This window comes from Triticum aestivum, chromosome 5D, assembly GCF_018294505.1.
Source record: "Triticum aestivum cultivar Chinese Spring chromosome 5D, IWGSC CS RefSeq v2.1, whole genome shotgun sequence".
Taxonomy (NCBI): domain Eukaryota; kingdom Viridiplantae; phylum Streptophyta; class Magnoliopsida; order Poales; family Poaceae; genus Triticum; species Triticum aestivum.
The window spans coordinates 9,653,720-9,669,880 of NC_057808.1; the positions used below are offsets into that span (position 1 = coordinate 9,653,720).

Genomic DNA, 16,161 nt, shown 5'->3' on the forward strand with positions numbered 1-16,161 from the left:
AACATCTACGCCCACAACTGCTTTGTGTTCTACTCGTGCATAGAAACTACGCATAGGCCTGGCTCATGATGCCACTGTAGGGGATCATAGCAGAATTTTAAAATTTTCTACGCATCACCATGATCCATCTATGGAGTTTACTAGCAACGAGAAGGAAGGAGTGCATCTACATACCCTTGTAGATCGCGAGCGGAAGCGTTCAAGTGAACGGGGTTGATGGAGTCGTACTCGTCGTGATCCAAATCACCGATGACCGAGCGCCGAACGGACGGCTCCTCCGCGTTCAACACACGTACGGAGCAGCGACGTCTCCTCCTTCTTGATCCAGCAAGGGGGAAGGAGAGGTTGATGGAGATCCAGCAGCACGACGGCGTGGTGGTGGAAGTAGCGGGGATCCCGGCAGGGCTTCGCCAAGCGCAAGCGGGAGGTTGAGCTGTCACGGGAGGGAGAGGGAGGCGCCAGGGGCTAGGGTACTGCTGCCCTCCCTCCCCCCACTATATATAGGGGTCCTGGGGGGGCGCCGGCCCCCTGGAGATCCCATCTGAGGGGGGGGGGGCGGCGGCCAAGGGGGTGGCTTGCCCCCCAAGCCAAGTGGGGCGCCCCCCACCCCCAGGGTTTCCAACCCTAGGCGCAGGGGAGGCCCAAGGGGGGCGCACCAGCCCACCAGCGGCTGGTTCCCCTCCCCACTTCAGCCCATGGGGCCCTCCGGGACAGGTGGCCCCACCCGATGGACCCCCGGGACCCTTTTGGTGGTCCCGGTACAATACCGATAACCCCCCAAACTTTCCCGGTGGCCGAACCTGGACTTCCTATATATAATTCTTCACCTCCGGACCATTCCGGAACTCCTCGTGACGTCCGGGATCTCATCCGGGACTCCGAACAACTTTCGGGTTTGCGCATACTAATATCTCTACAACCCTAGCGTCACCGAACCTTAAGTGTGTAGACCCTACGGGTTCGGGAGACATGCAGACATGACCGAGACGACTCTCCGGTCAATAACCAACAGCGGGATCTGGATACCCATGTTGGCTCCCACATGTTCCACGATGATCTCATCGGATGAACCACGATGTCGAGGATTCAATCAATCCCGTATACAATTCCCTTTGTCAATCGGTACGTTACATGCCCGAGATTCGATCGTCGGTATCCCAATACCTCGTTCAATCTCGTTACCGGCAATTCACTTTACTCGTACCGTAATGCATGATCCCGTTACCAACCACTTGGTCACTTGGAGCTCATTATGATGATGCATTACCGAGTGGGCCCAGAGATACCTCTCCGTCATACGGAGTGACAAATCCCAGTCTCGATCCGTGTCAACCCAACAGACACTTTTAGAGATACCTATAGTGTACCTTTATAGTCACCCAGTTACGTTGTGACTTTTGGTACACCCAAAGCACTCCTACGGCATCCAGGAGTTACACGATCTCATGGTCTAAGGAAAAGATACTTGACATTGGAAAAGCTCTAGCAAACGAACTACACGATCTTTGCGCTATGCTTAGGATTGGGTCTTGTCCATCATATCATTCTCCTAATGATGTGATCCCGTTATCAATGACATCCAATGTCCATAGTCAGGAAATCATGACTATCTGTTGATCAACGAGCTAGTCAACTAGAGACTCACTAGGGACATGTTGTGGTCTATGTATTCACACATGTATTACGATTTCCGGATAACACAATTATAGCATGAACAATAGACAATTATCATGAACAAGGAAATATAATAATAACCATTTTATTATTGCCTCTAGGACATATTTCCAACACATAGTAGTTACCGTAGTTCAACACGTGCACTAGTGGCACGTATTGACCATAATGTGGAGGAGTTTTACAATAGATATTGTAATTCTCAAGATCAGTACAAAATTCGACCAGATGAGTTTTCTCATTATAAGTTAACTCAGAGCCATCGGTGTAGTAGGTTCTGTCTACCATGTTCCGCACATTATTTGAACAATCAAAATAAGCTGTCAACTATTTTGAAATGAACAATATAAATTAGCTAATAACTATGTTTGAGAAACTCACATAGCGGTAGAATTGGAAGCGTATCAACAAGGACCCAAATGTCCATATTGTCTTGCTCGATGTCAGGATCACCAAGATCCATGGTGACAAGCATACCCTCATCAAAACCATACATCTTGCAAAATGCTTCCCAATTTTTGCAACCAAAATGGGTTACGCTCTCAGAATTATACAGATTTACTTCAAAATCTATATCATGATGGGTCCTTAGGTGAATTTTCTTTGTTTCCATACTGTCATGGTCTTCAAAACTCATCCTCTCCAAGACGTAGGGTCTTGCATGGCATGGGATAAGCTAGCCGAATTGTAAAAGATGAAAAGTACACGTTGAAATAGTTGAAGTCGTGCTTAATTACGAAAAAATAACACTTGTCGTTGTTGCGTACCGTTTCAACATCGAAGGTCTCCTCCAGCTTAATACTGAAGCGCCGATCTTCATCCAGGTGAGGCCTGTCGCACTGACCTCGGTCGTCGTGGCACCAGTCGCACTCCCCCGGGAGACTTTCGTCGTCCGAGTACGATATTTCCTATGTTCATAATTCAAATATTAAACGTCTACAATTAAATATATGTACTAAAAAACCTAAGTTAGATCATTATTATTCATCACGGGTTGACTATCGGTTTGTCGAGTCTTTTCTTGAAAACTCTCAGCTCACGTGGTGTATACATTCGACCGTTGGTGATGGTCGCTCCTCCATTTGTCCCCGAGTGCATTACACCAAAATGTCTAGCACACGGGAACAAAGGAGAAGCGACCCCCACGACAACAGTCGGGATTCTTCGTCCTCTCATATATATATGGTGGAACTCTCCCTCACTGATTCGTCTCTGACATTTGCGACCGTTGGTGATGGTATGGTAGCTCTTCCTTTCGTTCTCGAGTGCATTACACCAAATTGTCTAGCACACGGGAACGAAGGAGAAGCTACCCCCACGACAACAGTCGGGATTCTTCGTCCTCTCATATATGATGGAGACTCGAGAGACTTAAAGTCAACCCGAAATATCGATTAATTATCTTTTTAAAAGAGGATTTGGCTAGTCTCACCTCGATGTCGGAGGGGGCGGTGACGGGGACGGCGGCGGGGATGATGGAGGGGCCGGGGCTCCTAGATTTCTGCGAAAACAAAAACCCTATAAGCTATCAACTACTCATATGCATACGCCTTGCATAGTGCTCTCCATTTTAGCATTCAAAGTAGGAGTAGTTTTCCACTTTGAGCATTCAATAAGCAAAATCAAATCACAAAATAAAGTAGTATTCAAATTAGGATGCATTCAATTATAAGCAAAACTACATCATCTCCATGCGTCCGTACATCGTCGAATATTATCACTAATACACCTCGAATACTATCATACATATAGCATCGCTAGTACAGCTAGAACAGTAGCGCCCGACGGGTATCGGCGCGGGCGGTGGACACCCAAAGGGACGGAACCATCACAGGATCATATCTCCAGTGAGATCCCTGAAGAACCTGCCAGGTATAGTCGAACCTGCCCTCCAACGCAACCATGTAGCGACGGACGTGCTGGTCCTCCTCGCTGACACGGTGACGTACCACCTCCGCGGTGTCCGGAAGCCTCGGCACCGTCACTGGCCCACGCGACTGCCACCAAACAAGGATCGGGTCAACAACGGGCTGGCTCCTCACCAACCTACGCCCACCGGAAGGTAGCACCTCCCAAAACCAGCCCGGCGGAGCCCAGTCCCGGACATGGCCCCTCTGATCAAGCCGGCCTCCTCCGCCGAGTCGACAACGAGGATGCGGGATAGGCATCGTCGACGTCGATGCGGGATTAATTGCTTGAACTAAAAAAATAAACTAGTTCTATTAATTTTCTTGCTAAAATAAAGTAGTTCAACTACTAAGCACTTACTATAAATAAATAAAATAAAGTAGTTCTTACTAAAAATAAACTACTTCTATATATAGTAAAATAAAGTAGTTTTATTAAATCAACTAGTTCAACTACTAATTAAGCACTTACTATAAATAAAATAAAGTAGCACTTACTAAAATAAACTACTTCTATAGTAAAATAAAGTAGTTTTATTAAATCAACTAGTTCAACTACTAAGCACTTACTAAAAATAAACTTGTTTAACTAGTTTTATTATATTTAACTAGTTCAACACAATTTTTTTCTAAATATGCACATATATATACATAAATTGACAAAAAAACATCTAATTCAACTAATCTAAAATACATGGAAAAACATCTAATTCAACTAATCTAACTAATTTTATTAAACACTTACTAGTATATATACATGGAAAAAATACATATACAAAAAAATGAAAAAAAGGATTCGGGGCGGCGGCGGCTCACAGCGGGGCCGGCCGGCTAGGGCGACGGCGGGGGCGGCGACGGCGGCGACGACGGCGACGGTGGGGGCGGCGGACGGCGTCGGCGTGCAGAGGATCCGGGCGAGCGCGCGGAGCAGGGCACGGGCGACGGCGTTGGCGGCGGACGGCGACGACGTGGGCGGCGGACGGCGTCAGCGTGGGCTCCGGGGCGGGGGCGACGGCGACGGCGGGGGCGGCGGACGGCGACGGCGTCGGCGTGGGCTCCGGGGCGGGGGCGACGACGACGGCGTCCGGCAGCCTGGCGGCGTCCTCTCCGCGCGCGTCGTCGGGGGCGAACTGCAAGATGCAAAACAAAATTTTCACAAGTGTGCCTTATATACATGAAGCTTTAGTCCCGGTTCTTGTCACGGACCGGGACAAATGCACCTCTTTGGTCCCGGTTGGTACCACCAACCGGGACCAAAGGCCTCTTTTCAGCAGCCCAAAGGGCGGGAAGCAGAGGGCTTTGGTCCCGGTTGGTGGCACCAACCGGGACTAAAGGGTGGGCACCAATGTCCTGTGCCTGCCAAAGCCGCGGTGCGGTGGGATGTTTAGTCCCACCTTGCTAGCCGAGGAGCGGCATGACCTGTTTATAAGCCCTGCCCTGCCATCTCCATTGAACTCCTCTGAACTGTAGGCCTCTAAGCCTAATCTTGCACTGCTATGCCTGTGGGCCTGCTGGGCCTTCTGCGGGCCTGAATCCTAGCCCATGGATGGGTTTCTAGTCGTATTCAGGCCGTGGTGGCCCAGTAGGTGGCATTTTTTTTATTTTTTTCCAGTTATTTTTTTTTGCTTTATTTATTTTATTTTGTTTCTACTTACAACAAAATACTTATTTTATTTTATTTTGTTTTGTTTCTAATTACTTATTTATTTTACTTTATGATAATTCTTTTTGCTATTAAAGTTTCTATCAAAAAAAGTTCTTTATGAAAATTCTTTTTGCTTTTAATGATTTTGAACAGAAAATACTTCAATAATTTTAGTTGCATCAATTTTATTTGATTTTAGTTTCAATAATACTAGAGGTTTCTTATAATGTTTTCAACAGAAAATACTTTGTTAATTTTAGTTTCGTAAAATTTTATTAAAGTTTATTTTATTTTGTTTCTACTTATATATTTCAATAATCCTGACTTTTTGTGTGTTCAAAATGCACCATTTAAAGCCACATCATCATTTTTCAATCCTTTCTGACTTCATTTGTTATTTATCATGCATTTACTAATTATTTTGAGCTATAAGACCCTAAAATTGAAAAGCATTTCAAATGAACTCTGAAAATTAACAAAATGGTTGTCCCGGCAAAAGGTGGATGCACTTCGTGAACAAAATGGACAATCTCTTTCAAAGTATCAGGGTTTTGGACGAAAACTCATCTGTTACAAAGGGATATTTTCTTGAACTTATTTGAACTCCTGACTTTTTGTGTGTTCAAAATGAACCATTCAAAGCAGAGACTGATTTTGAATGGTACATATTCAACACACAAAAAGTCTGTAAAGATCGCCAACCCCAACATAAAAAAATGAGCATAGATGCGCCTATAGAGAAAATTCAACCTAAATTCATAATAAATTTCTATGAATTTCAGAGAAACTCACTATTAATTTAGGTCAAATTCCCTGTATAAGGGCATCTATTTTCATTTTCAGAGGAGCTCAACAAGGCAGAGAGGGACGGGCTTATAAACCGGTGTGAGCGCCCTTCGGTTGGCGAGGTGGGACTAAACTCTGGCCGCAACGAGGACCAATCCTTTAGTCCCGGTTTGTGGCACAAACCGGGACTAATGGTCATGGGCCAGGGGCGAGACGCATTGGTCCCGGTTCGTGCGTTGAACCGGGACCAAAAGGTCCAGATGAACCGGGATCAGTGGCCCGGCCGGCCCCCTGGGCTCACGAACCGGGACTAATGCACCCCATTGGTCCCGGTTCGTGCGGAATCGGGACTAATGGGCTGGCCAGGCCCGAACGAAGCCCTGTTTTCTACTAGTGCACTCTTCTATGGTCGTAGGGCCATGGATGCGTGTTGAATCCTGGACCTTGGCGACTGGAGGGCTCCATTTTTAGGTGCTTCTTAAAAAAAATTAGGGTTTGTGTCATGCTTAGGAAGACGAGACGACGACGGCCTCTTGAAGATGGAATAATGTTCTCCCCGCCTAGGCCCTGTTCCGGTGGTGCGTCTAGCATCGCCGGAGGACGTGTGCAGGTGTGTCTCCAGCGGATCTTACGAGATTGGGTCGGTGGTTGTCTTTGGTGGATCTGCTCAGATCCGGTCTTTGTTCGTGTGTCTTCGGATTGAATCCTTCGGATCTAAACTTCTCTTCATTGGCGGCGGTTGCTGTTCTGGTGTGTTGGTCTTATAGGGCCCTATCACGACGACTTCCCGACTCTCTACTACAACAACTTGTGCCCGGCTCCAGCGAGGGAGGGGCGATGACGGCGGCGCGCCTTTGGCTCGCTTCAGTGCTTGTAGTCGTTGCTAGGTGGTCCACGAATCTGGATGTAATATTTTATTATTTTTAGTATTCGTTGTACTTCAATGATTAAATATGAATAGGTTAGAAGTATTTTGAAAAAAAGTAAAGAGTTCAGACAAATGCCGGCCGGAGTTATCAATGAAAGTGGAAGGCGCCAACAGCAGTCGCATATCCATGCTGCATATTCCGTCCTCGACGGACATACCAAACATGCATGCGCCAACAGCAGTGGTGTTTGCTTCATCTTGTACGAGCTAGTAGTATGCTATATATACATGCACACGTAGTATCAGATCATACATGGCTAACGTCAACGACGGCGAGGGCAAGGCGGCGCCGGTGGTGCTCATCACGGGGTGCGCCGAGGGTGGCATCGGCTACGAGTACTGTCGTGCCTTTGCCGCCCTCGGCTGCCGTGTCGTCGCCACCGACATCCCTGACCGCGTGCCGGACCTCGCCGGCCTCGATGAGACCGTCGTCGTTGATCGCCTCCCGCTCGACGTCACCAACGAGGCCAGCGTGACCGACGCCGTGTCACGCGTGCTGCGCGACCACGGACGCATCGACGTGCTCGTCAACAACGCCGGGATCGGCTGCACGGGCCCGCTGGCGGAGCTGAGCAGCGAGGCCGTGCGGCGCACCATGGACGTGAACTTCCTCGGCCAGCTGCGGCTGGTGCATGCCGTCGCGCCCCACATGGCGTCGCGGCGGTCCGGGCGCGTGGTGAACGTTGGCAGCGTCGTCGGCACCGCCGCCACGCCGTGGGCCGGGGTCTACTGCGCGTCCAAGGCGGCGGTGCACGCCGCCACCGACGCGCTGCGGCTGGAGCTCGCGCCGTTCGGGGTGCACGTCGTGAAGGTGGTGCCCGGGGCGGTGCGGTCCGGCCTGGGGCACGCCAACACCGCGCAGCTCGCCGGAGCGAAGCAGGGACAGCAGCAGCAGTGGGGGATGTACCGTAAGTTCACGGCGGCGATCGAGGAGAGGGCGCGGGCGTCGCAGGGGGCGGGGGCGACGGAGGCGTCGGCGTTCGCGAGGCACGTGGCGGCGCGGGTTATGCGGCCGAGGCCGCCGCGGGAGATCGTGTACGGCAGCATGACGGGGCTGTTCGCCGTGCTTGCCATGTCGCCGGCATGGGCGCGTGACGCCTTCTTCGCCAGGCGGTTCGGGCTCAATAAGCTCTAACAAACTCTAGCCGTGCTTTCCGAGAGCACGTCATGTGTGCACGTACATGTATGGGATACGTATTCTGTATGGATTATGTGACCCATGTATATCATATTAACTTCTCTCTGTGACGTGTGGGACAGCTAATGAGGATGCTCCGCAGTGAGTGACTGGTGGGTATGTTTTACAGTGAAAAGGTAGTATATCATATATTGAACCAGCCCACAAGAGTTATATCTCATCCATCCACGCTTTTCAGTTTGCTTATATAGTTTATACCGATTATATCTTTTGAACCAAATATTCGATTGACAAACTGTTCGAATATTAGTATTCATGATATTTAAATCTTCAAAACAATATCAATTTTGAACACTTCTGAAAAAATCAAATTCAAATTATGAAATCATATTGAAACTTATAGGAAACTATGCATGTGTGTTTCATCGTATTTTTAAATGTTTTATTATTATTTTCATTACATGATTAGCTACTTTTTCATTTCGGATTTCATTTCTATTTTGGAGCTCTCAAATAAGTTCCATAACATTTTGTTAAAATATCTTTCATGGTTGGGTTGGACACTAAAAGTGTTCTCTTCACATATATTCTATACGATATCATTTCCATATCATCACAATTTTACATGTTTTCAGTATTTCTTCATACATTCCTCTTTGCATGTTTTCATTATTGTTTCGTTTCACAATTCATCTATGTTCCATCTCGGATTTGATATAAGTTTTATTAGGGTTTATTATGCTATCTTTGTCATCTTTTTTATTATTGGTTCACTCCAGTTTCACTGTCGTCTCATCTCACATTTCACATGAGTTTCATTATGGTATCAAATTTGAATTTGAACTTGTTTAGAACATGTTCAAGTTTGATCTTGTTTTATAGATTTAAATGTCAATACCACTAATCTGCAAACAGATTGTAAGTCAGATAATTGGTTCAAAAGTTAAAAGTGTTACTAATTTTTAGAATCAGACTAAAAGTATGGGTAGATGGATAGTGGGATGAAAGAGTAAAGTATTTTGAGTGCGATAAATACCCTATTCCTATACAATGGGGGGTCCCATGAAAACAGTACAAAACAGTTGAATTCAGTAGAGCACTCATATGCATTATGTACACCTGCACACATGGTGAGCATGTAGGACCCAGATAGAAACTGACATCCCTACTTTTTCATTTCCGGTGCTTTTCGGCCAGGTCTTTCTTCTTGTTTCCATCATAAGGAAAACAAGAATGGATATCTGATGGACAGGGATACATATTCATTAGGTGTGGGCAAGGGCATGATTTTCTAGCCATGGATTTGTTCTTGGGCGAGCAATACATATCCTCCCTGGCACGGTGGTGGTGGTCGGGACAGCGTTCTACCGCCAGGCGGATCAGTGCTCGAGCCACGGACTTGGCTCGTCTATGCAGATTGCTCGATGATGGCCGTCGGCAGTCACTGGATCATGTGACCTCCGATCCACTGGGATGGAGGGGATTACAGGTGTGGACACCCCAATGGTGGTGGTGCCGACCCTGGCCCACTGGATGATGCCTGGCCTTTCCTGCTACGGCTTGAGCACTGTGAAGCGGGTAGTTGGCGATGTCTCATGGCTTGGATGCCGAGGCGGCGACCCTGGAAGGCGGTCGTCATGGGTGGCTCTCCGGCGGGCGCCATGGGGATAGTGGTGACTATGTATCTTGGTCGCATGGGCGAAGAGAGGTATAGTGGCGGGTGGATCGAGCATGCTCTGTCTTTGACAGTGGCGGTGCCCCGATCCGGATCTAGTGTTCTGGACTAGCCGCGCTTCTCCTGAAGACCTCGTGGTGACACGGGGGAGCTATCGAGTGAAAGCTCTGCACTTTGTCGCCACCGTAGGCGATGCTCGCGGGCGGCGCTTTCTTCCTGAAGACGTCGTCGTGGTGCTCCTCTCCGTATCTGGGTTCCGGGTGAAAACCTTTGTCCATTTGGACTCGGCAGCGGCGACGCTTTGCGCCGTTATCCCTCCTGGGGGCGTCGTCGTGGAGGTTAGGTGTAGTAGGGCATAGCACAACATTGGTCTGAGAGCTTCCTGTGTTTTGCATGTTCCGTATTTTTAGGGATTGACTTTGTAAGAAGGATATCTCACCATCTTGTATCATTCAGTCGTGTACTATGTTCGGTTGTTGCTTTATATATAAAGTGGGGTGGGGCTGTTTCGAGCAATACATATCCTTATGAGTATTTGTATAAAGGGTTTGAATTTTTTTAAATTCTTTTAGGATCATAAAAGGGTTTGATATTGTTCTATGGTCATGCAAACCACGACCTGCGCCAGTGCCATCTTAGGTCCGGTACAACGTTAGGTGCTTAAAAATGTGTTTAGACAAATAAACCAGGTTTTTTTAAACCACCGGTGCCTATTTTTACAGAAGAGACATTTGACTAAATGTCTGTCCTATATAAATAAGCACCCATGCTTAAGGAAAGACTAATTTATTTCTCGAATTACTAAACAGTATAACATAGTCACCTACGAGCTCACACAGTGATTTGACATTTTAGACCGTCCGATCAGCTCAATCAACGTTCTGGATCATTCTGTCGTACCCCTGTGGCGGCTTCCAGATTCTCAAAAAAAAAAAAAGGTGGCGGCTTCCTTTACAACGCGGCACGCACATCACCCTAGCATCCCCCGTCCGCACAGCGGCATCCCGCAGCAGCGGACTCATGGTTTGGCGGTGGCTTCTTTTGATGCTAGGGTGCTTGCTGCAGGGGAAGAAAAAGGGGCGGTGAAGGAGAGACGGTGTGCCAAGGTCGTCCTTGCCCTCCGGCCTTCAACCCCTTCGTCACTTTCATCTGCGGCTCGGAGTCAATCTCTAGCGACGGACGTGGATTTCTCTCCCCAGCCTGCGTACTTTGGCAGGCAAACGCCCACGACCCACGAGGAAGATAGAAGCTGTGCAAGTCCCTTTTCTTTCTGCTTTCTCTCAACTTCAATATGAGAATAGTGCGGGTTTATTCTCACAGATCTGTTTGAGTTTGTTATCATTTTCATGTACCTGTATAGCTGACGGGCTTCAGGATTGTGCACGCACAGCGTGAAAAATATGATTTTTATTTCTTAATTCTAATTCTATGTCGCTACTTGCAGTGCGTCATTCCTCCTTTTCTAAAAAAAATTTGCAGTGCGTCATGTTCAAAGACGTACATTCCCATCCTCCCATGCGTTAGAACTGAAGATTAGCATTCATATGGAACTGCAGGTTTTACTATTTGACACACGTTCATCCACTTATGTAGACAACGAGCTTTTGCATACTGGATGAACATACAGAGAAACAACTGAGCGTTCTTTTATATTTCAAAACTCTTAATCTTGTTCTTTTTTTACTAGAAAACTCTTCATCTTATTCATTACAGGTATGAGCCCTAACTAGACCTTGAATTTTCAACAAAGGGCACTTTTCCCTTGGGTGTTCAAGCGCCATTACATACATGAGCTAGCATTGCTGCATTGGTGTTTTACTGCTTTAGAATTGGACTACATCTTTTTGTCGGTAATATATTTGTGCTAGAATAGAACCAATGTTATGTATTCAAGTAGAATCAATCTTTCTCTATGGCCCTGGACTTGAGTAACTACAATTTGAACTATTTCAACAGTATTAATTATTTGAAATTTTCAATTGGTTTTTAATATATTTTTTCTTGAGAACGGGCTGGCGCGGCACCAGAGCGATTTACACGCACCAGAAAAATAATAAAAGCAGTCTCATCCAATCTTGTTTCCGCAATTCTAGCTTGTTTCCATTAGCCTGCATGCGAGAGATATGCGGCATTGCATGAATAAATGCCACGTAATTAGCATTACTAACTGGTTTTAGTTTGGTAACTCCCCATCCTTCTTCTACCTCTTGCCGTACGTGGACGTGGACATGGGACGACGGCGACGCGAAAGAGCCGAGCATCGCCCACGAGCTGGTGCCACTTCCTCTACTCTTCTCCTATCTCTTGCAGAGGAAACCAGCGCCAGCGCCGGCGGCGGCGGCAGTTCTCGGTCCGCTCGGTCGGACCGAGCCAAATCCGGATCGGAACGGCCGTGTTATCGGTCCCAAACGGGCCACCCTGAGCCCTATATATATATATATATATCCGGCTGAGCCGGCCGAACCGCCGCATCAATCGCAGTCGCATCATGCCGCCCAACAAGGTCCAGCCGCCGGGTCCCGGCCGCAGGGGGCTCTTCTCCTGCCTCTACAGCGGCGAGCGCGACGAACCCCATACCTACAACTTCAAGGCCGCCGGCGGCGAGTGCGACGACCCCCCTGACTTCAGCTTAAAGGCCGACCTCCTCGACCTCATCCCGGACTTCTACGAGGAGGCGTTCGACCGGCTGCCCGTCGACGACATGCCGGACGCCGTGGCCGACAAGCTATACGAAACCATGCGCGACGGCGGCCTCTCCCTCGGCCTCCTGGACCCCGTGACCAACATCATCCTCAACACCATCGCCCTCCTTCCACGCGACCACTTCCGGCCAAACAAAGAACCGCCCGCCAAGCGGATCAGGAGGTCCAAGAGGCTCGCCGTCATGGTAGTGGCACAGCCCAGGGATAGCTGGTCGTCCGGTAGAACCATTGGGCCGTCCTGCCGTAGGGTTACCTGGCGCAGAGTTGCTCAGGCTTCCTGCCAGGCTCTCGTCAGGTTCATGACGAGCTACTTCGGATGCATCACCGAAGAACAGGCCACCCGGTATCTCCACTGGGCGGGCGCCGACCTCGCCCGCGCCGTCCTGCTCGTCGAGCATGATCTGTACGCTGCAGAGCTCGCGCTCCCCGACCCAGCCTCTGAGAGGACTCAGGCCGCGCTCAGGTGTGCCGCGACCCACGTGCGGCACTCCGCGCCTGACGTCCTCGTGCGGCTCCAAGTGTCGCCCTTGCCCCGTCAACGGCTCCTCGCCGCCGCCCCTTTCCTAAAGCCGGGAGGGCGGAAGCTCACCATCGATGATGTCAACACCATCATGGATGTGCTGCGGTACCAGGACGGCGGACCCCTCGACCTCCAGGTGAACTTGCTGCCAGGCGGGAGGGAGGTAGTCGTCTACTACCGGAACCTCAAGCCTGATGAAGGAACGCTTGAGGTTTCCAAAAGCACGAGCTCCATGGATGGCTTCGACATGGTCACCATCAACGTCGAGCGGCATGGCGACCACTTCGCGTCCTTGCGGTCTCCAAAAAATAAGAGATCCATGTTATCAGCTTGTCTGGCAAAGGCCGTGAAAACCTCTCAAAGGCGCGGCTTATTGGACAGTTGTGGTGGCAATGCCTGCGAATACACTGAGTCTCTCAAGATGAGGCTCCATGCCATGATCCACACCTTCTATCTCAAAGTCTTCACCATGCTGCCCTCCACGGGGCTCAGGCTCATCCGCGACATCCTGTTCGCCGGCCACTGCTATGGCCCCATGGACCCCATCTCTAACATCATCCTCAACTCCATTTGGCACAACATAGTGTGCTCGCTCCCACCGGCGGACACTGAGATCGAGGTGTACGACATCCTCGACGCCCGCTCCTTGCTTCGTGTGGAGGTCCGTTCCTTGAAAGGCCTCATCGCCAGCGTCCGTGCAAACTCTAAGATTGGATCCTCCATGCAGCGGGTGATGGAGCACCTCTGCTGCAAACAATGTGACTTGTCCAAGGAGAAGCACACCCTGCAACAATTTGTTGCGGCAGCCACGGCGGCTCAACACCCACAGCCCGCTGCCCTAGGATCATTCCTCGCGTCCCTGACACCCGACGTGCTGGTTGACCTACGACGCTTGCTTACCACCGGCACCAATGGTGTGATATCTCGTGAATCTCTCGATCAAATAGAGCGCATTTTCCGAGACATGGCACCGCCGTTGGCTCCCGAACCTCCAAATGAGGTGGCCCAACTTTGCAAGGAGGCTAAGGAGATTCTTCTAGAAAAGAGATCATGGTATAGGAAGATGCAGTTATACATTCGCTCTGGGCTCGCACAAGCGCTGCAGAAATATGCCTTGGAGCATCCTCGGGTACATCAACACGGATTTCACCTTGATTGAATTCATCGTCATTTATTCCATACATCTCTGCATCATTTGACCTAGCTTGCTGCTGCTTGTTTTAGGAACCAAAGTATGTGCCGAGTGTTATCTGTGGCGTGGAGTCCGCTTCGGAATCCTTGGGCAGGGACTGCTACCACGTTAACTTTGTGGCTGCTCCCAAATCAGGGGTCCATAACCAATTTTTCTTCGCCCAGGTCAATATTTCGTTTCCTGATCAGAAGACAGAACCAAATTTCTGCTGCCCTCTACGCCTCACACACACCGGTAAGTCCCCGTTCCTTGAGCAGTTGTATATGCAGGTTTTTGTTTTCGTCTGGTTTTCCGTAAGTTAACTGGGCAATTCTCTTCTTCTTAATTAATCAATGAGGCAAAAGTTTTAACTGTTTAAAAATAATGCAGGTTTGAACATTAAAGAGGAGAATTTTTTCCCCTGCTTTGTCGAAAAGCCTTATGATTTCTGTTACGACCTTTTCGTCTTTTGATCTTACGATGCTTATTCTTGTTTTTCTGCAACCAACGATGCTTGCTTATGTCGTCCAATCATAGGAAAGGCCTTATGCTTTGTCGAAAATCCTTATGCTTGCTGTGATCAAGTTATCTGGCCTAGCTAATTCGGTTACATATGCCTTGTGTACGCCTCTGAATCTTGCTATACATCTTATAGGCTAAGCTATCGATTAATACTACTTCAATATATGTAGCAGTTTCGATATAAATTAAAACATTTGTGTGCTCTTCCAGCTTTGCTTCTGATCGCGTGCAGAAAATTTCAGCAAATTAAGATGTTCTTATCGATACACTTTCTCTAGTAACCTTTATTGTGTCAAGCATGGTTGCTTAAAACTGTCGTTGTTTTATGGTGTGCACAGTTGAACCAATGCAAGATAGACATGGTTTGCCGAACATTTCACTTGGAAGAATTACTGCTGGAGCTGTTTTCTTGTGACTGTCTGACTGATACATAATCAATTCTGGTTTTGGTGACAGGCCGTTGCTTCTATGGAAAGGGATCCGCGAGGAAGATTGTGTATCCAGATTCAGCAGACTATTTTGAGTGTGATGGTGATATTACTAACGGTGGAACAATGAACACAGATGGAATGCTAGACACAGATTTCATCTTCGATTTTAGGAGAGACGTGCAGTTTGCAGATGATCTGAGAATGTACGGTGAGCAACAGAAGTTACCGGAGTGTGATGAGTATTAATTTCAACAGCAGGAGCACCTAGTAGTAGGGCTTGAACCTTATTAAGCCTGACATAGAAATAGTATTATTAAGCTTGTATATAAATACTTCTGAATTCCATCTTGTATTTAATCACGGGCACAAATCACCTTTATTTTTCTCTTGGTCGGCGGAGGTTCAGTTTATTTGTTCCCACATCTGTAAGAGTAGACATGCAAGTACACAACATCACAGTTCTCAGATGTCAAGTTGAAAGTCTTAGAACAACTCTAGCAGATCAGCCGTATTCACGGCCTCAAGAACAGTTTTTGGGACCCTCCAAAAATGTTTAAGGTTGCAGAGGTTGTGCGCAAACTCAAACTCGCCAAACGTAGAGGCTGTGTGTAAACTCAAAGTTGCCAAACATGCAACCTTCATAAATTTCTCTTTCCCATTTCTCCTATATCCGTGCACTCTAATCGATCCCGAGTTTCACACATATCTAAGCCGAGCTTGTCGTTGTTAAACATCACACACACTTGACCAGCAGCAGTTCAAACCAAATGGACAGGTTCAAGATTCAAGATTCAAATGGACAGGTTCAAACATCGGGAAGAGGAGAGCCCGCCGCCGCCAATGCCGTCGGCGGCGCTTGCAAGCGGCGGCGGGGGAGGAGGGACGGGGAGGGGAGGGAGGTTGAGTGGCGGCTAGGGTTTCCCCCGGGCGCTCGCGGGAGCGACCGGGAGGGGGGGGCATGCATCTCCGTCCACATGTAATTTAAACCTAGCACTAATAGCAACATGGCGTCAATGGAGGCGAATGTTGGGTGGCGTGGAGAGAGATGATGAGTGAGAGAAA

The 16,161-nt window shown here is 48.4% G+C and overlaps 2 protein-coding genes across 2 annotated transcripts; both read left to right on the top strand.

The window, feature by feature from the left end:
* The first annotated feature begins 7,193 nt into the window (after positions 1–7,193).
* On the top strand, positions 7,194–8,271 carry LOC123120129 (short-chain dehydrogenase ptmH-like). Its single transcript, XM_044540149.1, has one exon. It carries the CDS (start codon positions 7,194–7,196, stop codon positions 8,073–8,075), a length of 882 nt encoding a protein of 293 aa, XP_044396084.1. The 3' UTR covers positions 8,076–8,271.
* A 3,681-nt stretch (positions 8,272–11,952) lies between these two features.
* On the top strand, positions 11,953–15,542 carry LOC123124099 (uncharacterized). The gene is made up of 3 exons (XM_044544800.1): positions 11,953–14,104; positions 14,200–14,401; positions 15,125–15,542. The coding sequence occupies exons 1-3, from the start codon at positions 12,242–12,244 to the stop codon at positions 15,343–15,345; spliced, it is 2,286 nt and encodes a 761-aa protein (XP_044400735.1). The 5' UTR covers positions 11,953–12,241; the 3' UTR covers positions 15,346–15,542.
* Positions 15,543–16,161: the final 619 nt, after the last annotated feature.

What these genes read in the sequence shown, in the direction of transcription:
- LOC123120129 (XM_044540149.1), top strand. Translation starts at nt 7,194, where the DNA reads ATGGCTAACGTCAACGACGGCGAGGGCAAGGCGGCGCCGGTGGTGCTC.
- LOC123124099 (XM_044544800.1), top strand. Translation starts at nt 12,242, where the DNA reads ATGCCGCCCAACAAGGTCCAGCCGCCGGGTCCCGGCCGCAGGGGGCTC. An exon ending in ATGCCTTGGAGCATCCTCGG is followed by an intron (nt 14,105 to 14,199) that starts GTACATCAACAC and finishes TGCTTGTTTTAG; the next exon opens with GAACCAAAGTATGTGCCGAG. An exon ending in TCTACGCCTCACACACACCG is followed by an intron (nt 14,402 to 15,124) that starts GTAAGTCCCCGT and finishes TTTTGGTGACAG; the next exon opens with GCCGTTGCTTCTATGGAAAG.